The sequence below is a fragment of the Stegodyphus dumicola genome, chromosome 9, assembly GCF_044657685.1.
Source record: "Stegodyphus dumicola isolate Sdum_Otavi_A_Nest chromosome 9, ASM4465768v1".
In the NCBI taxonomy this organism is placed as follows: Eukaryota; Metazoa; Arthropoda; class Arachnida; order Araneae; family Eresidae; genus Stegodyphus; species Stegodyphus dumicola.
In genome coordinates, this window is record NC_140776.1 from 41375284 (window position 1) to 41400482 (window position 25199).

At 31.6% G+C, this 25199-nt stretch overlaps 1 protein-coding gene across 1 annotated transcript in view; it reads left to right on the top strand.

Annotated features, from left to right (window-relative positions):
* Taf5 (TATA-box binding protein associated factor 5) overlaps nucleotides 1-25199 on the top strand; it is a 72615-nt gene that overhangs the window by 2814 nt on the left and 44602 nt on the right. Inside the window, exons 3-4 of the mRNA XM_085823362.1 lie at nucleotides 264-373; nucleotides 23233-23311. Coding sequence (XP_085679488.1) covers nucleotides 264-373; nucleotides 23233-23311 — 189 coding nt within the window. The remainder of the gene's footprint in view (nucleotides 1-263; nucleotides 374-23232; nucleotides 23312-25199) is intronic.

The following is a 25199-nucleotide window of genomic DNA, read 5'->3' on the forward strand; positions in this document are numbered from 1 at the left end:
TTGAAAAAAAAAAAAAAATTATCTCCAGCATGCGAGTCTGTCTATCGGAAATTCTAAAGATGTGCTCATTTTAAAATTATTTTGCGATATTGATTGCAGTTGAACTGAATTTTATGGTTTAATTGCGAAGAAAATGATAGTGAATAAATAAAAGTAACACAGCGTTAAAAAAAAAAAAAAAAAAAAAAAAAAAACTTTGTGCGTAATGTAAAATCTAAAAGCTTTGAGCCTTTTTTTTAAAAATATATTCATTTATTTTGTAGGAAACCGAGGCTATTTTGCGTAAAGAAACTAAACTTGCAGATGATGGCAAGATACCTGAATCAGCACAGAATGGTTCTGATGTTAGTAGTGTGCTTTCCACATATAAAAGGTCAGGAAATTGATAAACTGTAATATACTTTTTAATTTTTGAAATATTGCATCATTAATTATTTTTAATTGATTTAATATAAACTGTACTTTAAAAAATGATAATAAACTATTATTTAACAGTAGAAATAGTATGTGAAAATTCTTTTATTGCATTATTTTATTATGGGAATTAATGTATGAAAAGTCTCTTACTTATTTATTAAATAATGTTCAGTAGCCTTACATATATGTTCATACATATCAGGCACTTAGAGAGAATTGATGTGTGTGTGTATTTAATTACGGCAAAGCACACTAGGGCTATCTGCCTAAGGGGAGGGATACCTTCGTGGAGGACTTTCTAAGGGAAACTGGCTCGTATACACATTACACATGGGGAAAACCACAAAAACACCCATGCAGCCAGCCCATTCGCGGGATTCGAACCTCGGACTGAACTACCAGTGTTCAGCGACTTTACCGCTCGGCTGCTGTTGGGCTAGAGAGAATTGATACTAATGAGTTATATACAATAGCTTCCAGGCTATGAATAGTTTTGCACCGAGATTTGATACTAATTATTGAAATTTTTATAACCAAATCCAGTTAGAATAGCAAGAAAATCGGTTCTGAATGTCACAATATTTAATGTTTAAATATTGTTACGAAATATACAGGTGCGGTAAGATAGCTTCCTTGCAAAGAACTTTTAGGATTGTCATAAAATGGCAAGGGAAGGCAGGGTTGCTACATTTGGTGACAAAATTAGTGATATGCCATGGGCAGATGGAGAACCTCCTGGAACGAATTCTTACCGGCTTAGCCCAGAATGTTCTCGAACACAAGCCGAAATCTATGTAAACCCTACTGGTCTGCAGTCAGTTAGTGAGTGTGTGCCTCGTCTAGCAAGCTGATAGTCATGAGCGAGTGTCTCAAAGTCTAGCGCCGAGTTGGTCGTCGAGTGCATCGAAGAGTCTCTTAGTGTATCGTGGTTAGTGCATCATCGAAAGAGTGTGTTAAGCTCTGGGAACAACTGAACCGAAGATTTAAGAGCTATGCTCTCTGTGTCGTCGAGTGCATTGTGAGTTGCATGGAGAGTCTCGAGAGTACGTGGAGTACCGAGAACGACTGAGCAGAGTCGGGAGCTGTACTCTGGTGCTTTGCAGTGAAGCTGTCTCTACTGTGTCAAGGCAGTGCCGCTGGTTGTTCCAGCATATTTATAGTAGATCTTCGACGACTGTAAAAGTGTTTTGGAGCTGTCCTGATTAATATTGGTAAATAAAGTGTGTTTTGATACTCCATCAAGTGTTGTCGTTATTCACTCCAAATCTATGAACCCCGTACGAATGTGAAGGAAGAAAATAACGTGACAACTGGTGTCAGAAAAGAAAAATGTAACAATATCATCAAACATGAATCTAAAGCCAAGAGAATGTCATATCTTTCAATTATTTAATGATTGCACTTTATTGTAAAACATTCCACTTTTACTAGCTTCCATGAGCTGAAATCTTATTCCATTTATTCTTTTCTTTCCTTATTTTTAGCTCTTTATTTATCAAAAGGTTTGGGAAAGGTGAGCTATTTGGGGGGGGGATTGATTATCTTTATAATGAATTCCCTTTCTATCTTGTTACTTATATTATTCTTACTTATGTAGTCAGTCATGTTATCTATTTTCCTTGAATTATATGGTTTGTACCCCTTGCATTTGAACTTATTTACAAAATTATGTAATATATTTTCCTCCTTCATTAATCATTTTGATAACTTTAAATATTTTCTTTAATATTATTAATGAGTGGAAAAAAATAAATATTTTTTGAGAATCTAATAAATGTTCTGTCTCAGAAATCTCGGTATAAAAAATAAAGTGAAGAACTTTATGGTAAAGCTGGAGTGTTAAGAAGGGGGGAAGATAAATGAAGGGGAATGTCCTAGGGCAGGGTTTCTTAAACTTTTTAATGTGGGGACTCCATAAGCATTGCGCAAATCCGACGCATGCGTGAGTGAAACTGTCAGTTTCTTCACTTGTACTGTAATATACTATTGCAGTTTTAGGTCATTAATTGTAATTTTTAATGTAAAATGAACATTTCTAGTGTATAAAAAAAGCATTGAAAAGTTTTGATTTTTCTTTGTTTGCATTATCTTATCTCTATCTATTTTCAGATACATTATATAAAAATATTTAATAATTGTAAAATTATTATAAGTTTAAAAAATATCAAAATTGCTAAAATTTTTGGCAACCCCTACTGCAGGTCCCGTGACCCCACAGTTTAAGAAGCTCTGTCCTAGGGAGTTATTTGAAAGACTTTAGCTTCTTTCAGACTAATAATTGTGCATTTTTTGATGAAGGAAGACAATAAAATTTTGTTTGATTGAATATAGCAAAACACATGAGTAATATCTATCTAAGGGAGGTATGTCTTTGTAAGAGAAATTGGATTATGTTTATATTATGGATGAGGGAAAACATAAAAATATCTATGTATTCAGACCATTTGCCAAGATTTGAACCAAATCAAATTGCCAATGTTCATAATCTACTCAGCCATTGGTGTGTCCTGAATAAAGGAATTGAAATAAGAAGTATCTATAATCAGGCTTTAAAAAAATCTGATGTGAACACAAATTATACAGTCAAAAGTCGTTAATTCGGACATCCATAATCCGGACCTCAAAGCTACAAACTTTCTGCGCATGCGTCAGCAGCTGTGAATTAGCGTGTGCGCATGCGCAAAATACGTTTACGAATGTGCGTTTAATGTATAACGGACGGTATAAGCTAAGCTCTAATTATCTATTTCAGTTAATGTTGCAGATTGCGTTGTTCCTTAATCTTCGAATTGGATCCGGCTTATTATTTTTTGCAGACTGTTAGAGCAATTGGCTAATCTTTAGAATATGGTAACAGGTAGTTTGGCGACATTTTGGTAAGGCGATAGAGGTTACTAGCTGGGACTTTAGCAGTAATCTGAGAAGTACACAGTTCGAATCACAGATTATTTTGTCTCAGAGAAATGAGAGATTATGAGACATGTAATGTGACATTTTCCGGAAAATTCTGATTGTGATTTTAGCTAATAAGTACTTAGAAACAATTTCGCTGCTAAAGTGCAGAATCGCCCACTTATTTGTTTGGCGCTTTTTACAAGAGTAAGAAGAATTGAATTTTTGTCAATTTTCTTTGACTTTTTAAGTGAAAATAGGTCGATGTATACACAGATAAAGTCAAGAGTATGCGCAATGCCATTTTTGTGCAATACTGGGATGTTTTTTTAAGTGAAAATAGGTCGACGTGTACATGGATATCGTGTATGTGCAATTCTTAAAAATGCGGCAAGCAGTTTGCGATTCTGCACTTTCTCCCAATTTCGCACCTAATCTTCGTCATGATTAAGCATTTTTGTTCCATAAAAGTTATAGTATAAGCGTAATTCGGCTAGCAGATTATTCGAAAAAATTTTGAGTAAAAAAAAAAAAAAATGCCTTTACTTCTTGAAAACAAAATGCCGTCCAAAACAAAACTAGCAGGTTGCTGTAGCAGGGTTGGTCACCTAATTTTCGCCAAAAAATCGCCAAGTTACCATAATGTAAAGATTCACCGAGGAATTTTATAAAAGTAAGCTTGAACTTTCGATTATGTCAAATAGAATTTCCGGTTTATATTTACTAATATGTAACGGATCTACAAAGCGAAAGAATGTTTCGGAGTCCATTAAACAAAAAGTGGAATTGCTGCAAAAAATGAATAAAGGCATATCCTTTGTTTATCTAAACTTTAACGTTTGTTTATCTAAACTTTGTTTATCTTTAACGCTGCCGCACACACAATTAATTGGAAGTTGATCTGTCAGCACTATCCTTATCTTCAGGGCAGATGTTTTTATTTTGTTTGGCTTATAATTGCTTACTAAATGTAGTATTTCATTTCGATGTACTCCGTCTTTGTTATGATTTAAATCAAATGCCTAGTCATTATAATTCGCGGTTAATCTTTACATTATGGTAACATGGCGATTTTTTGGCGAAAATTTGGCGACCAACTCTCCTACAGCAACCCTCTATTTTTTTTTTCCCGCCGCCATTTTGTCTTCACGAAGTAAAGACATGTTTCTTTTCTTTTTATCTACTGAACACTTCTTCCAACAATCTACTAGCCGAATTACACTTATGCTAGAAATTTTATCTAACAAAACTGCTTAATCATGACAAATATTCACTGCAAAATTGGGAAAAAGTGCACAATAGCAAACTCCTTGCGCGTTTTTCAAAATAACACATACACGTAAACCATGTACACGTCGACTTATTTTTACTTAAAAAAACATCCCAGAATTGCACAAAAATGGCATTGTGCACACTCTTCACTATATCCATGTACACCGCTTTTTTCTCATAAATTAGAAAAATTTCACGAAAATGCATGACAATTTTCTAAATCTTTAAACCCGGTAAAAAGAACATATATGAAATTACCTGATCGCGAAAAAGTATATACCCTTTCCAAATGTGAACATTTCCACATATAAAATATCCAAAAACTTTTACCTCTCAATTATCTATTATATTATAAATGTCACCAACTAATTCATACTGCAAACATTACAAATGGTTACAAATACTTAGTGTCAAATATTTAAATTATTTCCATCCACATTTACTTCCACTTTAATGTATACCAAATTCCTACAAACATATAATTCACAAAATAACTATCATTTAATTAAAATATAATTAAATTCAAAAACACTACTTAAAATATAAAAATCATTGCTAATAACAATTTTCCAATAATACCATATTATTTTATTTACTCCTTACATTTAGAAGAATGCATAAAAATAATATCCTCAAATAATTAAAAATACTAACTTACCTAATCTTCTTCAGAATCTTGATTACGTGTCCGATAAATTTTTCTTATTTCCTCTGCTAAATAAAAAGCAAGCATATGTGCGCCTGTTTCAGGATCTTTAAAATCATACTTATAGTTCACAGCAAGGTACCAGGTAAAATTAATAACTTAATAAAACATCTTTACTTCTATCTCGCACAACCTTAAAGAAACACTTATTACTACCCCTTTCAATCTCACTAAATACCCATTTCGAATTCACTTTAGTTAGGGCCATGAGATCCAAAAATTAACGAACACTGTTTCACACAACGCAGAATAAAGCTAAATACAAAATTTCCAGATTTTTTCCCGATTTCCCCCCTTTTCCGATTAAAGAACTGCAATTCGTCCATTAATATCACATGACATATCCCATGATCTCTCATTTCCCTCACGCAAAATAATGCGTAATCGGAACTGAGTACTGCTCACATTATTTCCAAAGTCCCAGGTAGTAACCTTTATCGCCTCCAAAATGTCGCCAAACTACCATTACCATATTCTAAAGATCAGCCTAATTCGCTTCCGATAGTGAAGAAAGCGACAGAGGTTATTGAAAACGAAAAAATTTCGATTGACAAATTAGTCGGTATTCTCGACACAGCAATTATAGGACTTGAACAGCGGAACTTTGTAGCTAAACAAGAAATTATGTCTGTTTAATAGAATTAAAGAGAAAGTATTATCACATGAAACGAAGCAACTTAAACAACTTACATTGAAAGAAATGTTTAATAAAGTAAACAAATAAATATTAAGCTTTTTTTTTTGTAAATTTTGATACACTTTAGATCATAATTGTTCTTTATTTCGTAAATTACGGTTTCATATTTTTAATTTTATAATTTCTGCATGCCATTTTACCAGATTTAAACTGATGATCTATAATCCAGAAAAATCGATAATCTGGAATCGCCGAAGTCCCGACAAGTACGGATTAACAACTTTTGACTGTACACATTTTTTGCTGCATTTCACTTAAAAATTTTAACTTATTTACTCAAATTATTATAACTTAATTAACCAATTCCTCAAAGCAGATTGGAAATGACATCAAAATTGCAGATTTTGGATTTAAATATCCAGGTCAATTTTTGTCATACAGTAGCCAAACTTTTTGTATTTTTATCTTTTCATAATGAGTATAAAACTTTTCCAAATATAAGTATGGAAACCAGGAGACTGCACTAAAAATTAGATTCCATTATTTATCCTTTTTTAAATTTAAAAAAATTTAAATTAATTTTTTTTTAAATTTAAGATTTTTTAATTTAAATTTAAAATTTTGCAATTTTAAAATTAAAAATTTAAAATTGCAAAAACATGAATATTTGTGTCATTTAACCCTTTTGATCCTAATGGGCATGCACATCCCAGAGATTAGATTTCATTCCGCATTGAGTAAATAAAACCAACTTTTAAATGAGTTTTTACGTTTGCAGCATTTTTAAGGAATTAGGGAACAAATATATGACTAAAGAAACATAGCCTATTTGCCAATTGTGTGAAGTTGCACTTTGTGAAGACTGCTTTATGCCATATCATACTTAACATGTATTGTAAAAATAAAATATTCAGTACATTTCATTTAACTTTATTATTTATTCACATGCATTGTAAGGTTATCACAATATCCTAGACGATTAGGACGAAAAACTCATATTACACTTCTTTTAGTATGTCAACATTAAATTAAAGTACTTTTCATAGTTAAATTTTAGTCATGCAGAAGTCGGGTTGAAGGGGTTAAATCACTTCTGTACTTGGAAATATATGTCTATGACCACTAATTGCAAAAATAAAGGCCAGGTAAGGACTTTTAAGTTGGGTAACGGTTGGATATATATATATATACAGTAAAAAATTTTTAATCTGGACTCGTCGGGACTTCGGTGATTCCGGATTATCGGTTTTCCCGTATTATAGATCATCAATTTAAATCTGGTAAGATGGAATGCAGAAATTATAAAATTAAAAATATGAAACCGTAATTTATGAAAAAAGAGCAATTATTGATCTAAAAAGTATCAAAATTTACAAAAAAAAAAAAAAAAAAAAAACTTAATATTTATTTGTTTACTTTATTAAACATTTCTTTCAACGCGCGCATGCATAAAGCATACATTACGCATAGTCGAAATTAGAAAATTGCAACCAGAAAAGTATTTGTTGTGTATTCGTGATATTTATAATGACGAGGAATTTGATTTAAATCCTATCAAAGACGGAGTACGTCGAGATGAAATACTACATTTAGTAAGGAATTATAAGCCGAATAAAATAAAAAACATCTGCCCTGAAGATAAGGATAGTGCTGACAGATCAACCTCAAGTTCATTTAGCGCCGCGACGTTTCCGCCCATCTCGCAGAGCAGCGTGAAATTGATAAACAGATTTCGGGAATGGTTAAAGAAACAAAGGTTATGCCGTTATCCATTTTTTGTAGCCATTCCACTTTTTGTTTGATAGACATCGAAACATGCTTTCGCTTTTTAGATTCTTTGGCAGCTCCAGAACCGGAAATTCTTTTTGACGTAATCGAAAGTTCAAGCTTACTTTTATAAAATTGCACTAACAGTCTACAAAAAATAATAAGCCGGATCCAATTAGAAGATTAAAAAACAACACAATCCGAAACATTAACTGAAATAGATAATTTTAGCTTAGCTTATACTGTCCGTTATACATTAAACACGCATGCGTAAACACATTATGCATTTACGCATGTGCAGAAAGTTTGTAGCTTTGAGGTCCGGATTACAGATCATTCCGGATTATGGACATCCGGATTAAAAACTTTTGACTGTATATATAATGAGGAATTTGGAAAGCCAAATATTTGGGCTAAAGCTGCCAAGTAATAATTCAATAATTTATTATTAGAAAAGGTTTTCCATCCATTAAGAAATAGAAATTTAATCAAAATAATGAATTATTGGAATGAATTTTAGTCAGTATTTTAAGTAAAAGCATAAATTTAGATTTCTGTTGTAGTAAAAAATTTTAAAAACTGTAAAGAAATAATATTTTGAACTGTAAAATTCTAAAAAGTAAAATTTAAGGTAGTACTAAAAAGGTAGTTATTGTTATTGACCATAGATTAATTGACTTGTCAAGGGGGAACAAACCAATGCACTATCAATTAACAATAACCAAATTAAGTGAGTATTTCATCTTTTTTTTCCAAGTACATATCAAATTAGTAATTTTGCTAGAGTTAAATCATAAGCTAATATATATATATATATATATTGTATATATAATAATTTATTTCCTAAACAGTATTGATTAATTGATTATATTATCTCCTAAGTTTAATTAAAGTAGAATTATTTTAAAAGTGTGCATCCATACTGGTAAGTTATATTTTGAAAGATGTTTTGAAGTAATTTGAAAGTAAAATGTTAATAATGTTTTAACGGGGACTGGAGTTAAATCATCACGAAGAATAATATTACAATTGTAAAAGTAAAAATTAAAACATGTAATTATTGTCATTGATCGGAAATTAGTTGACTTTTCAAGGGGAACAAACCAACTCCCGTTCAATGATCAATAATTGATAAAAATACGTAAATATGAAAGTGTTTCGTCTTTACTCGAGTTATAAGTTAAAGCCAAACCGGCAATTCTAGTCAGGCCAAATATTTCCGCGAATAGTTGTTACTCAAAGAACTGATTCTCATGAAGCATTTTAGTCAATTCAATTTGGAGTAAAAATCAATTACTGTAGAGAAATCTTGTAAAACTCGAGTAATCGTCCCCGACACTATCATCTTTATGTATTTGAGTACTATATTATTTGTAGAAATTAAACATTGGAAATTGTCATTATGAAATCGAAATCAAAGTAAAGTTGAAATAAACATAGAAGATTATAAAAAAGATAAATAATGCAAACTTTGCAAAAACTAATCAAAGAGAACATAAAAATAATATAAAAATAAAATAGAAAATAATATAAGTAAGATCAGTGAATGTACATGAAGATATAAAGGCCAGAAAGGTATTGAGTAACTTACATTCTTTCTAGTGGGGGAGTTGGCAATGTGTTCTCTTCGTGTCTGACTCAGAAGTGTAGGGTGTCCGAAAATTCTTAGCGGCAGTAGGGGCTTTGAATTATATCAGTCGGTAAGACTTGGGTGAAGAAATTTATGGTAGTGGGTGGGACTTGGAATTCTTGAGGGATGTATTTTGTGGAGTTCTTATCTGAGAGAGACCGTCTGTTAAGATTTTTTTAAAAATACTAGTGAATGGAAATTAATTAATTTCTGGCTAATTGTCGTGTCGCAATGATTAAGAATTTAAGAAAGGAAAAAGGTATTTTCGCTATCCAAGAGCTAGTAGACAGTCTAAAGGCAGGAAATAGGCCCATTTTTTTAGTAACAGTATATGTCTGAAGACAATTAGCTTTTTACAATATATGCAATTGAGTAATTACACTATATACAAATCTTTCAACTGACAGTCATCCAACTTATACCGCCTTCTCAGGTTTAGGAATAAATTATCATATCCCTATCAGTTAAATGATTTAGAGTGAGTATTTAACGCCTGCTCTTTTAAGACAATGGTTGATAAATTGAAAGGGAATTAGATTATTTTTGAGAATTTTGATAAGGATCAAAATTTCGCGTTGTAAATCTATTGTATCTGTGCATATAGTTTTAATTCGTTGTATTTGATTAATTATAGTATTGTTAATTACTTTTTTGGAGATGTTGGAGTTCCAATTTATTAATTTGTTAGTATTGAAATTGAAATTTCTTGTTTTGTCAAAAAGTAAAATTTTTTTGTAGTTAATGATTTGAAGATCTAGAAAGTCTATGCTATTTTGTGAATTATTAGTTTTATTAAGTTTAAGACAATTCGGATAAATGTCGGAGTTTTCAATTTTACCAAAATTATTAATTGTAATAAGGTCATCAATAAATCTGTAGGTGTGTTTGTAGTAATTTAACTCTTGTGGTTGTAGATTTTTTTGGAAGTTAAATTCTTTGACAAATAAAAAGATATTACAGATCGAGGTGCTGGAATGTAAGCCCATTGGCAATCCTCTGACTTGTTTAAAAAGTTGATTTTGAAACTTGATGTAGTTATGAAAAAGTGTGCATTTTAGGTAGGTTTTCCATTTGTCAAGAGTCATGATATTGAGTATATTAGGGAAAAGTATTGGTAGATCAAGTAGACTGGTATAGATTTCTTCTAGAGGAAGTGAGGTATATAAGTTTTCAAAATCATAGCAGTTAATGTTTTGGATGTTAATGGTATGAATGGTATTAATGACAGGAGTGTTATTATGAATGATCCAGCAATAGTTATGATTAGTGTTACAATCATTGAAAATAAATTTACAGATTTTATTAAGTTGAATTGAAAAATAATAGTCTATATTTTTCTTGTAATTATTAGTTCCATTAGCTATAAATCTAAATTTTAATGGTGTTTTATGGAATTTGGGAATCGCATAAAGATTAGTAAATCTGTTGTAGTTTGCATTGAAAGTAATATTGAGTTTCTTATGAAAAGTTTTAATCCTGTTTATTATAGATGTTTCTGTAAGGTTGGCTGATTGATAAGTAGTTGCGTTGAGAAGTTCTTTATGAATAATCTCAGTGTAGAATTGTTTTCATATAATGCTAAAGTTATTAGTTGCTTTATCTATTTTTGTAATAGTAAAAAGCTGTTTTAATTTACTAATATCAGATGTAAGTTGTGACCAGTTCAGTGTACTTTTAAATTTGAGGTGACTGATTTCTGTGGATATGCGTTAAAGAATTTTAGCTTTCCATTTTAAGAAGGTATCTATGGGAAAATTCAGTTGATAGCTTGCTTTAACTATAAATTCGTTGATGTTGTTTTCGAAAGTCTTGTAACAGTAATTTGTAGTCATGTTTCTGACTGGTCTAAATTTTGTACCATAACTCATTAGTGTTTTTAGTTGATGATTTTGTATGATATTCAGGTTGCCAGTAATTATGTGCTGGTGATGAGAATCTACGTAATTGCTGTAAATTGGTGTCTTACAATGTCATTCTGCAGTTTCATCTATTTCATGGTGGTTAGTAAGCAAGTTGCTTAAGGTCCTTTGATATTTAAATGCAATCATTGGTATAGTGTCAACTGCGGGGAAGTAATCTTTACAATCTCTGATGATTCTTGAGAAATGAATATTGTCAAACTGCGGATGCAGAAAATTGACTTTAAAATAAATTTTGCGTTGAGTGAGACTATTAGAGAGTTTGAAAAGACTAAAATCAAGAATCATGTCTTTAATGATTTGTATGTCGTCGTAGCTTTCTTGAATGAATTTTTTTAGTTTGATAAGGAATTTATTAGTACAGGAGTGTAACCAGTTGAGAAGTTTCTTGGGAAAACAGTCCGAGTCAAAAAAACATTTCAATTGTTTTTTCAATGCAAGTGTATCCAAAGTGGATAAAAATCTCGCATTATTTTTTATTTTGCTTCCTCTTTTTCCTCTCTGCGTTTTGATGCTGTAGAGTTTAAATTGGCTGAAAATAGACTTCTTAGAAGTATCTCTATGACTATGTATATAAGTGTTAAGTCCATATGGATAAAGTGAACGTTGTTTTAGTATATAGAGAGATTCCTGAAAAATTTGTGTTTTGTGATTGGGTATTATATCTAGTATCTGAAGTTGAATAGAGTTGAAATCATGGTGTTTAAAGTGTTCTAATTCTGCTGTATTAAGTTGTGATGGTGTACTTATTTTAATGTTATTTTTTTGTGCGTTGAATTTTTTGATTTGAGCTCTATGGTTATTGATTCGAAAGTTAAGATTGTTTTTAGTCTGTCCTATGTATTTAATATGTCAAGTACCGCATGTAATCATGTAAATACAGTTAAATGTTTTCCATAGAAATTGTTTTTTGGGTTTACCTGTAGCAGGCATGGCGTTAAATTTTCAAGTTTGTCATCTAGTGGAATGACATTTAGTGATTTCAATATGAGTTAAACTAGCAAGATATAAAAGTAAGGAGGCTGCTAACCTTCAATACAGTAAAGTTTTTGTATAAGAACTTTAAAACTTAAAAAGGTTGGAGATAATATATAAAGTGGGTACATTAGGTAAGAGATAAATAGCGCTAATAGCTGCTATTTAGCATATCAAATGTTGTATGAACTTAAATCCATTTAGTACGAATACAAGTTATTATTACTTGCGCAATTGCTGCAAAGTTAGTTAATAATAATTTATTTCCTAAACAGTATTGATTAATTGATTATATTATCTCCTAAGTTTAATTAAAGTAGAATTATTTTAAAAGTGTGCATCCATACTGGTAAGTTATATTTTGAAAGATGTTTTGAAGTAATTTGAAAGTAAAATGTTAATAATGTTTTAACGGGGACTGGAGTTAAATCATCACGAAGAATAATATTACAATTGTAAAAGTAAAAATTAAAACATGTAATTATTGTCATTGATCGGAAATTAGTTGACTTTTCAAGGGGAACAAACCAACTCCTGTTCAATGATCAATAATTGATAAAAATACGTAAATAAGAAAGTGTTTCGTCTTTACTCGAGTTATAAGTTAAAGCCAAACCGGCAATTCTAGTCAGGCCAAATATTTCCGCGAATAGTTGTTACTCAAAGAACTGATTCTCATGAAGCATTTTAGTCAATTCAATTTGGAGTAAAAATCAATTACTGTAGAGAAATCTTGTAAAACTCGAGTAATCGTCCCCGACACTATCATCTTTATGTATTTGAGTACTATATTATTTGTAGAAATTAAACATTGGAAATTGTCATTATGAAATCGAAATCAAAGTAAAGTTGAAATAAACATAGAAGATTATAAAAAAGATAAATAATGCAAACTTTGCAAAAACTAATCAAAGAGAACATAAAAATAATATAAAAATAAAATAGAAAATAATATAAGTAAGATCAGTGAATGTACATGAAGATATAAAGGCCAGAAAGGTATTAAGTAACTTACATTCTTTCTAGTGGGGGAGTTGGCAATGTGTTCTCTTCGTGTCTGACTCAGAAGTGTAGGGTGTCCGAAAATTCTTAGCGGCAGTAGGGGCTTTGAATTATATCAGTCGGTAAGACTTGGGTGAAGAAATTTATGGTAGTGGGTGGGACTTGGAATTCTTGAGGGATGTATTTTGTGGAGTTCTTATCTGAGAGAGACCGTCTGTTAAGATTTTTTTAAAAATACTAGTGAATGGAAATTAATTAATTTCTGGCTAATTGTCGTGTCGCAATGATTAAGAATTTAAGAAAGGAAAAAGGTATTTTCGCTATCCAAGAGCTAGTAGACAGTCTAAAGGCAGGAAATAGGCCCATTTTTTTAGTAACAGTATATGTCTGAAGACAATTAGCTTTTTACAATATATACAATTGAGTAATTACACTATATACAAATCTTTCAACTGACAGTCATCCAACTTATACCGCCTTCTCAGGTTTAGGAATAAATTATCATATCCCTATCAGTTAAATGATTTAGAGTGAGTATTTAACGCCTGCTCTTTTAAGGCAATGGTTGATAAATTGAAAGGGAATTAGATTATTTTTGAGAATTTTGATAAGGATCAAAATTTCGCGTTGTAAATCTATTGTATCTGTGCATATAGTTTTAATTCGTTGTATTTGATTAATTATAGTATTGAACAAACCAGCTCCCGTTCAATGTACAATAATTAAGAAATAAATACGAAGGTGTTTCGTCTTTTACTCAAGTACTGGCAATTTAAGTTAGGCCAAATATTTCCATGAATTGAAGGGATCAAGAACCAATGCAGAACACCAAAGAACTCATCCTGATTAAGTATTTTCGCTAATTCAATTTTGAGTGAAAAGCAATTTATGCAGTAAAATTGATAAATTACTTGAGTAATTGTCCCCCGACACCCTTGTGTTTATACATTTTAATTCAAAACTATTTGTAAAAAATTAAACATTGGAAATTGGCATTATGAAATAGAACTCAAAGTAATTGAAATAAACATTAGAAAATTACAAAGTATAAGAAATATAAAGCAATCTTTGCAAAAACAAATTGAAATTTAAAATATATATAATAAGAAAAGGGAATGTACATGAAGATATAAAAGGTCAGAAAACGCATTAATTAACTTACGTTCTTTCTAGTGGGAAGTGGGCAAAGTGTCCTCTTCACGTCTTACTCAGAAGGGTTGTGTGTAAATTATATATATATATATATTATATATATATATATATATTTGGTACTGCCAATTGAATAAAAAAGGGATATTCATAACTGAATGTTATAGCAGTCTCATATGCAAAATTTCAACATTGTATGAGTAATCGTTTTCAAGTTATGCAAGATACATATGTACAGATGACATGAAAAAAATCCATTTTAAATCTGTTTTACAATCCATTGTGGAATAAAGTGTCCTTTATTCTGACCTTATATATATAGACCTTATGCAAAAAAAAGTCAAAATGGATTCATGAACAAGTTCGAATAGATATATCCATTGAAATTTGAAACCCAAAATTTTTCTTAATTACAATACTTCCTTTATTTCGCATAAAAAAAGTAAAATAAAAGAAGACTGACATATGAAGAAAGACCTTGCTTTTGTTGTTTTTAGAACATATATCCGGCATTCAGATTGTCATTTCTTTAAATTCTGGTTAACTTTTCTTTTCGTTACTATTTGGCAAATTCTTCATTTCATAGAATATGTGTTTTTCTGAATTTCCAATTTTTGTTGAACGTTGTGAATATTTGCTTCAGAGATACTTGGTATGTGTATCATCTGTTATGTAAATGTGCTTGCAGCCATCAGTTATGATTGTATTTACTTCTTCCATTTACCGAAAATCTCAATACCCATTTTACATAAAATGTAATAAATACCTATTTGTGTGCAGTTTCTTCCTTAAGACTCTGAGAAGACAGTCACATTCATTTCACAAGAAAATTTCTGCTATGTTTTAATTTATCCACTTTTTGATTAGATGTATATTGGAAAAAAAAAAAAAAAGGAATCAAGGTACACTACTCAAAAAAAGGGGGGGGACAGTTCTGTATCATTCATTCTACTGGGCCGATTGACGAAATTACTCCACATTTTAAAAATATTTATTAATATAAATTTTCTAGAATTTGATTTTATTTATTTGAATTGCGTTTCTTTGGAAGAATATTTTGTGACCCAGACTATGATGCGTGTGAAAACTGAATATATTAAAAGAGAAAATACAGTAAAGTGCAGTTAACATGCCTTTCAATGTTCCATTCAGAAAAAATATATAAATGAGAAAGATGTATAACCAACATTTTAACTTAGGATGACTTGCATATATTGCTTTAAACAGTTTTATCATTGTGCCCATTACTTTACATAATTTATCATCCTACATTTAATTTCTTAAATACTATTAATATTATAGTCAACTACAGTACAAAGTCTATTATCCGGAATGATCTATAATCCGGACTTCAAAGCCAACAAACTTACGCATACGCGTAAAGCGTTTACGCACGTGCGTTTGTTGCACACGTCCACTGCGCATGCGCACTTTCGATAGTGGAGAAAGTGACAGAGAGGTTATCGGAAATGAAAAAATTTCTATTGACAAGTTAATCGGTATTCTTGACACAGCAATTACAGGATTTGAAGAGTGGAACTGTGTAACTAAACAAGAAATTATGTCTTTATAGAAGAGAGAATTAAAGAGAAAGTATTAGCACAAAAAATACAGCTGAAACAACTCACATTGAAAGAAATGTTTAATAAAGTAAACAAATAAATATTAAGCTTTTTTTATATAAATTTGGATACCCTTTAGATCATAATTGCTCTTTATTTCATAAATTACGGTTTCACATCTTTAATTTTGTAATTTCTGCATGCCATCTTACCAGATTTAAATTGATGATCTATAATCCGGAATCGCTGAAGTCCCGACGAGTCCGGATTACGGACTTTGTACTGTATTTTGTTTTTGAAATTGCAAGAATCAAATATTATAAAATTAAAAAATTTTTAATTAAAAAAATACTAAATTTTATGCAAAAATTTATTTTTTCTTCTCAACCTTTTCCGGTATGCTACTTTTTAAAGTTGGAATTTTACAAAAAAAAAAAAAAAAAAAAAAAAATGTAGGCAGTTTATTTAGGCCTAAGAGAGTATGCAGGTATAATTTTACAAAGATTGCACAAACCGTTTCCATTTTGTGGGTGTGTCCGAAGCGAACACACTGAGTCGCATGAGCTGCGATAGGTGAGCATTGCTGTGAAGCTCGTATTATAGTAAAATCCTTAGTCTATGATTTAAAAACAGTAGAATCTGATCTCTGTAGCAGATTTAGCATAACCCAGGATGCACCACGGGGAGGCCTGCTACTCTCGGGAAAGAAAAAGGAAAATCTTGATTACAATGGGCCTTTTTTAATATATAAAGATAAAATACGGATAAATATATATATATATACAGTTGGCTACATTTACATTATATACATTCTGTTTTTTTTTTCCCTCGTGGTACTTTTTGAAGCATGTAGTTCCACCTTTCTGGACAAAGTATAACCTCACATTACAAGTTTTGCACATGTACCACGACACGTGGGATTTTTGTCTAGTACTAGAGTAAGCGCATCATCTTCTCTTTCCCTTTACTGGCATGTGTTCCACATTTGAATGCCATTTTTCCTCAGAAACACACACTTTATAATGGGGAGCATCTTGGGGGCTTGAGATCTGTCGCTTCAAAGAGGTTTTGAATTTCCCCATTGCGCAGAGAGAAAAGATCAACTCTAAACGGAATTTTTTTAGCAGTATCTATTTCTCCGTCTGTTATCATTTTGTGCAATATGTAGCTGTTTATCACAACTACATCAAGGAAATGAAAGAAAATGTGGTGCCACCACATTTTACATTTTCTGTCTATTTCGTAGAGTGATGTTAGTTGGTCAAATTTATCTACAAACCCCATATTTTTGTTGTAGCTGGAAATGGCTTTTGGACAATTGATTTTTGTGCCATGCTTTCCTCTCAACTTCAAGAGGATCAACTGCATCTGGATGAGATGTTAGAATGGACACACATCGCTTGTCCTGTAAGATCTATCTCTACTTTTCCATATATACTGACTTAGATCCTACAACGAACCTGGCAAATTCTCGCACAGATGTGAAATAAATATCATCACAGAAGAAGGTTGTAAACTAACCCTTTATTAACTCAAACTAAAGTAACAGACAAAAACACCGTTCACTTGCAGCGATAACTTAAACGTAGATGAGAATACAAAATCAAACCTGAAAAGTAAGTGAGTGCAAGAACGCACTTTAAAATTTACTCCTAAGAGATGGACTCTCAGAAATCTAACTGGCGTGATACTAAACTGATAAGGCCAATGACCACAAAATAACAACGAAACGTGTGCTAGGCTAGCGAAACATGCTCTGAATAAACTGAGATAATCACACGTTTAAATAGCACATCACTTAACTTTAAATTTACATCCTGGAATGACTTACAAATGAACTGGAAGTTGATCTGTCAGCACTATCGTTATCTTCAGGGCAGATGTTTTTATTTTATTCGGCTTATAATTCCTTACTAAATGTAGTATTTAATCTTGATGTACTCCGTCTTTGATATGATTTAAATCAAATTCCTCGTCATTATAAATATCACGAATACACATCAAATAGTTTTTTGGTTGCAATTTTATAATTTCGGCTATGCTTAAGGTACGCATGTGCGCGTTGAAAGAAATGTTTAATAAAGTAAACAAATAAATATTAAGCTTCTTTTTTTTGTCAATTTTGATACTCTTTAGATCATAATTGCTCATTATTTTATAAATTACGGTTTCATATTTTTAATTTCTGCATGCCATCTTACCAGATTTAAATTGATGATCTATAATCCGGAAAAATCGATAATCCGGAATCGCCGAAGTCCCGACGAGTCCGGATTAAAGACTTTTGATTGTACTTCCTTTTAAGTATAAAACTGATCCACAAATACGTTCAATCACGTAGGAACCTTCAAATCTTGTGGAAAATTTTGACGCTTTTTCGAGTGGGGCGCAAGACAATGCATGTTTTCTTTTCAGTACTTTATCCCCAGGTTTAAAATTAAACTCTTTTCTTTTCTTATTATAATACAATGATTGTTTTTCTCTAGATACATCTGAATTTTTGATTGCATCATTAATTAACTTCTAGATATCTTTTTGTTTAAATTTTTCCTCCCTTTTCTGGACAAAAAATAATTTATATAAAGGGATAATTATCTTCCTTCCCAGAAAAAGTTCACAAGCAGCCTTTCCTGTGGTGTCATGCTTGGCCATTCTGAGGGCATACGCCAATTCATCTCTACACAGTCAGCCCAACGTCGGTGATACGTTTTACATAGCTCCGAATGATTTTAACTATGTTTCTCTTTACGCGCTCGGTAATATTTGACTGTGGTCTGCACAGGACCATCTCAAGGTGGCGGATGTCAAACCCTGCACATAGCTGCTCGAAAATTTGACTAGCGAATTGGGGGCCATTATCTGATATTACCCTAAGTGGTGCACCATATTTTAAAATGTATTTATTTAGAAAAGAATCGGCTACAATTTTTGCTGAGGCTCTTTTAAGGGGGACTATTTCTAACCATTTTGAGAAATGGTCTACTATCACTAGTAAATATCTATTTCTATTACTTTCACTTTTCGGAAATGGGGCCAGTAGATCTATTCCAATTAACTCATTAGGAAAAGTAGCTCTTATACTATTTAGATACCCAGCCGGGCTATAATTAACATCGTTAACTAACTGGCATGTATGGCAGGACCTGACATACTCGATTACCACTCTTTGAAGTTGCTAGAAAAAAAAATGCCTCGCGTGCTCTTTGTACAGTTTTACGAATACCTTGGTCTCCAGCTGTAACAGTGTCATGCAATTCCTTTAAAATACTGAGTCACAACCTGGCTGGAATGACTGGCCTTATTTCACTATTCTCATTTGTTGTTTTAGTATAAAATAATAGTTTATCGACTATTTCATAGTTTGCTACTCTATTCCTTATAGCTGCTATATCCGGATGCTCGAAATTATCCGGGTCTTGCAAGTATGCATAAATATACGTATATTCTGGATCCTTTTTTAATTCAGAAATAATTGTTTCTCTGGAATCTAATACTTTTGATGTTATAATGGAGTATTTTATTTGTTTTCCTTCTTCGTCCAATTGTATTCGAGATAATGTGTCTGCCACGATATTTTCCTTTCCCGGTGTGTGTTTAACTGTTAAGTTGAATTCTTGCAACTTCAATGCCCATCTTATAAGTCGTGGACTTAAGTTTTTGCCGGAGTATAGTTGTCCCACGGCAGCGTGATCAGAATACACGACTATTGGTGCCTTACCAAAATAAACTCTGCATTTCTGTACAGCTAAAAGTTCGGCCAAAGTTTCTCTTTCCATTGCAGTATAATTTCTTTGAATTTGAGTCAGTGTTTTTGAAAAATACGCCATGGGCTGTAATCTGTGCCCAAACCGCACCTACAGCGAAATCTGAAGCATAAGCTGAAATTTCGAGATTTTCATCCCTCTCCGGGAATTTTAAGACTGGCGCTTGAATTAGCGCAAATTTTACTCTTTCAAACGCAGTGTTTGCCTCAGCTGACCACGAAAATCTAGCTTTTTTCTTTTCCATTGTAAGAGTGGTTCCGCAATTTGTGCGAAGTCTTTTATAAATGTTCTAGAATAGCTACACATGCCTAAGAAAGAAGAGAGCTTTTTGGCAGTGTTGGGCGGTGGATAATTCTTTATCACAGTTACTTTCGAGTCTTGAGTTTCAATTCCGCGTTTTGAAATCTTGTATCCTAAGTATTTTAGTTCTTCTGCTGCAAACTTGCACTTACTCGCATTTATTTTTAGGCCTGCGTCTCTTAATAATGTAAAAACTTCACTTAAATCTTTAACGTGTTTATCAATATTTTCACTTGAAACAATCATATCATCGAGATAAATAAACGTTGATTTCCCAAGGACAGGTCTTAATATAATGTCCATGGTGTGTTGAAAAGTCGCTGAGGCTCCACATAAGCCAAAAGGTATTCTCAGGAAAGCATAAGCTCCTGATTTCATGATAAAAGCTGTTTTAGGCAAATCCTGTGGTTACATAGCTATTTGAAAATACCCTGAGGTAAGGTCTATGATGGTCATGTATTTGGTAGACCTAATGTTTCTGATCACTTTCTCAATTATAGGTAGAGGATAAATGGGGTATTTGGTTAAGCTATTAAGCTTCCTGTAGTCGATAGCTAGCCTCCAGGCTTTAAAATTTGAATTTGGCAGATATTTTTTTTTTTTTTACACGGCACTACAGGACTCGCATAAGGGCTACTTATAGGTTTAATAATTTTATTTACGAGCATGTGCTGAATATGCTCCTCAATGATTTTTTTTTCCTTCACGTGATCATATCTGTATGGCCTGGCCTTCACGGGCTCCTTACTTTTTAATTTCATGCTGAACTATCTGAGTGAGGCCAGGTGTTTCAGAAAATAAATCAGAAAATCATGTTACCAGATCTTGTAGTTTTCTTCTGTCTTCTGCTTTCACATGTTCCAGGTTGAGTTCCGGAGGCTCCACAGCTTGTACTTCCCTTGGCTCCATGTTAAGTTGCATAGTTTCATTCTGAAAATTAATTTCGGCTCCCACTGTTTTTAAAAAGTCTATGCCCCAAATTACCCAAACTTGTAGATTTCGCACTACAAAAAAAATATAGACTTTTGGAATTCATTTTTTATCTCTACATTAAACATTGATTTACCTATACATGAAAAATGTTTGCTCTGCGCTGCAATGACTTTGGTGTTTTGCATTTTAAATAATCTATAATTCTTAAAATTATTTTGAAAGAATTGTTCTGACAGAAAATTTGCTTCTGCTCCCGTATCCACCAAGGCCTCTGTTGGCACCTTATTTATTCGAATGTGAATTACAGGTAAGGACAAATTTTTTATAATCACTGTATTCAATTGAACTTTTGAGGGATTTTTATTCGAATGGGTTGAATTGGTACTTGCCATACAATTCGGCTTCAAGTCTAGCTCTATCCTTCACCACGGGAAAAGCTTTTACTAGCGCGGTTTTAAAATTGTCGAACGTATAAGTGGGGCTTCCAGTTTCTCCCAATCGAAATTTTCCAATGCCTTTAAACCAACTTAATGCCTGTCCTCGCAAGGCAGTCATGGCTATCGTGATCTTTTGTACACCAGGGAGAGGATAAAGTAAAAAGTGATTATCTAAAATTTCTAGGAAGCTAGTTATCCTTCTGATATCACTAAGGATTTCATGGAGGCCCTCATAGTGTCCACCAGATATCCAAAGCCTTCCATTATATTTCCAGAAGCCAGTGTGGTTTGCAGTGTCGATGGAGCTAACTCGGCTGCACCTTCATTGTTTAGCCATGAGTTCGGAAAAATTCGGCTTGTAAGATCTGTCTCTACTTTTCCACATCCACTCATTTAGATCCTACAATGAACCTGGCGAATTTTTGCACAGGCATGAATTAAATACCAGCGCAGAAGAAAGGTGCAAAATAACCCTTTATTAACTCAAACTAAATTAACAGAAAGCACGGACTTTGTGCGTTACAAAACACCGTTCACTTGCGGTGATAACTAAACGTAGACTAGAATACAAATCAAAATCTGAAAAAGAAACGAGTGCAAGAATGCACTTTAAAATTTACTCCTAAGAGATGGACTCGCAGAAATCTAGCTGGCATGATACTAAACTGATAAGATCGAAAGGCTTACTCGAGTGACTTCAAAATAACAACAAAACGTGTGCTAGGCTGGCGAAACATGCTCTGAATAAACTGAGATAATCACACGTTTAAATAGCACTTACCTTAACTTTAAACGCCTCACTCGGATACGCTGCTGGGACTTTCCGTTCCTGTTGCTCTCCGTTGCCGGTTGTTTTCTTTTGATACCTCTTTCCCCGGCTGCTTTCTTTCGGCTATGTTCTACTTGTGCTTGTGGTGAACACTTTCCGGTTGTGGACGAGGACCCTCCTTGGACTGGCTGTGGAATTTTTCGCTGTATTTTAGATTGTGTGCAAAGTAAGTTTAGTATTAAAAGTTACAATGTTGGAGTTGTTAAAGAGTCTTTTGTTTACGGGTGTATTTATGAGAACGGAGTCCGAATTGTAGAGCTGCTATGAGAACTCGGATGAAGAAGGACATTTTTTATAGTTCTTGTGTGGATTTGCAGTTAAATGGTTGCTGGTAAAGTATGTGGCTGTCAGTGGAGTTTAAGATTTGGATTGTGGTTTTCATGTAGTATGTTAACTTTGAAGGAAGTTTTTATTACTTTCGAAATTTTCAATCTCAGAAAGACATGTGATACAGGAAAATCGTGGCACTTTTGTTCAGAGATGTTGTATGACTGGCGAAATTTTATTTAGGAATGTATTATGGTTAAGTGCATTTTATTTTACTGTTTTTATTTTGTTTACATAGATTCTTGTCAAATAATGTTGGTTAGAAACTTTACGTTTTTGCTATCTAAATTTTTTTTTGTTTCGGATTTTTAGTTTAAATTGTGTCTTCAAAACATGGTTTTTGCATTGCGAAAACCGCGTTTTCGTAGACATTTTAGGCTTAAAATTCAAAATGTAGGCAAAAAATTTAGGTAGTAATGTGGCGGTGTGGAGTTTCTCACCAAAAATGTTTGGTGAGAAATTTGGCGGCCTGAAGGCGCATATGAGAGTAGTTCCATCTTTTATTGTGGAAATTCTTTTATTAGTATGCCTGAAAAAAAAGAAAGGAATTTAACATAATTATGGAGATTTAAGCAGTTCTTACATATGAGATTTATTTTATAAGTTAATACTGTTTTGATAAGAAATAATTCAGCTGTGGTTTTTTTAATTGCTTAGTTGCTTTTATATGATACTTTAATAAAAATTGCTGTATTTTTTATTTTGTTGTAACAGTGAAGGCGATCCAGCAATTTATGAAGATACTTATGTTGGTCTTAAGAAGTTCATTGAAACTGCTTTGGATACATACAGAGTTAGTAAATTAAATTTAAAATATGTTTTTAGTGCTATTTTATATGTTTATGTAAAAACTATAAATGTAAATATTTAAATCAATATTAAAGTATTTATTGATAAATTTACATATTAAGATATGTTTTAACCATCTACTTACATTTCTGTAAGAAATTAATATCAAAATAAAAGGTTACTTCTGACCTAAAAAATGAATATTTTATGCAGAATTTGTCACTAGAAGAAAAAAAAAATTTTTTTTTAAAATAAAATGTGGTACCTTTCAGTTTTAGTGGCAACCAAAACACCAAGAAAAAAAAACAACAATGTCAGAATGTTTTGTCCCATACCTCATCCTCAAGAAATTACTTTCTTAAATAATGGCATTTCGAGGGAAATGTATTAAAAAAAAACTTATATTTTCTGGGTGGCCACACATCAACAATAGCTGCTAATAGAGTATTAAAAATGCAGTGGCTTCATTTTCACTTAGTGGTAGATTGAATCATCATTTTGAATCCCCCTCCTCCCCAAAAAGAAAATAAATAAGTTTAATAAAATTTAAATAAATTAAAAAAATTTTCATTCATTGTTTAGTTCTATTCATTGTTTAGTCTTAAGTTGCAGCATTAGTATTGTATTTATGAATATAGCTAGAAGCATTATTAAAATAATTTCTTATGTAGTTTTGCATTTGTTATATTATTTAGTAACAAATGCCATCAAACATGCCATTTGATATCATAGAATCAATAAGCACCTAAATGTAACACAATGATTTTCAGTAAAACTTTTTTTAATATCTAAAAAGAATTCTATCAAATTAAGTCGATTTATTGTTATTTCTCAAAAAATTATATTTAAATTTCTTTTATCATTTGTGAAGGATTCCATAATCGCATTGATATTTTCATTATGAAATAAAATTCTTGCAAATTATACAGATTAAAAATGTAATATCTGTAGTTCATGAAATATCATGCTTTTTAATTATTTGTTGTTGTTAATTTTTAATTTGTAAATTATTTACTAATAAATCAAAAAAGAGCCATATTTATAACATTGATGTAATATGTATGTAAGGTATTATTTATGTAAGGTAGAAAATAATTTCAGCTGTAGATGTAAAAAGGGTGCATTTAGTTGAAATTCAAAAATTATGATTTTGATATGTCTATCTTGACATTATGATCACATATAATATAAGAATCAGTGTCTTTAAATATCAGTTATTTTCAAAGTATCTTTTTGAAAATTTTAATTGTTTTACTAAACTTTAAAAAAAAAAAAAAAAACCTTTTATGTACATTCAAAAATGCAGTGCATTCATTTTTAAAACAGGTATGAAACAAAATCATACAGAAATACAAGACTTTTGAGTTTTGTATTTCTGTTATTTCATTCATTGTTTAGTTCTGTCCATTGTTGTCCAGTTGTTTAGGGTGACAGTAGAGAATATTTAAAACAACTGTAATAATGAACAGAATTGAACAATAAATTCAAATACTAGGAATACAAGACTCAAATAATGATTTTATTTCATACTTTCTGTTATTTCATTCATTGTTTAGTTCTGTCAATTGTTGTCCAGTTGTTTAGGGTGACAGTAGAGAATATTTAAAACAACTAATAATGAACAGAATTGAACAATAAACTCAAATACTAGGAATACAAGACTCAAATAATGATTTTATTTCATATGTGTTTTAAAAATGAACACTATAGATTATAAATAATAAGTGCATGCATCTGCAGAATAAAATTTAATTGAAATTAAATTTGTTTAAGATAGAGAAGTCAATCTGAGAAATGAGTTATGAGTCTTAAGTTGCAGCATTAGTATTGTATTTATGAATATAGCTAGAAGCATTATTAAAATCATTTCTTTCACATGATTTTGTTGTATT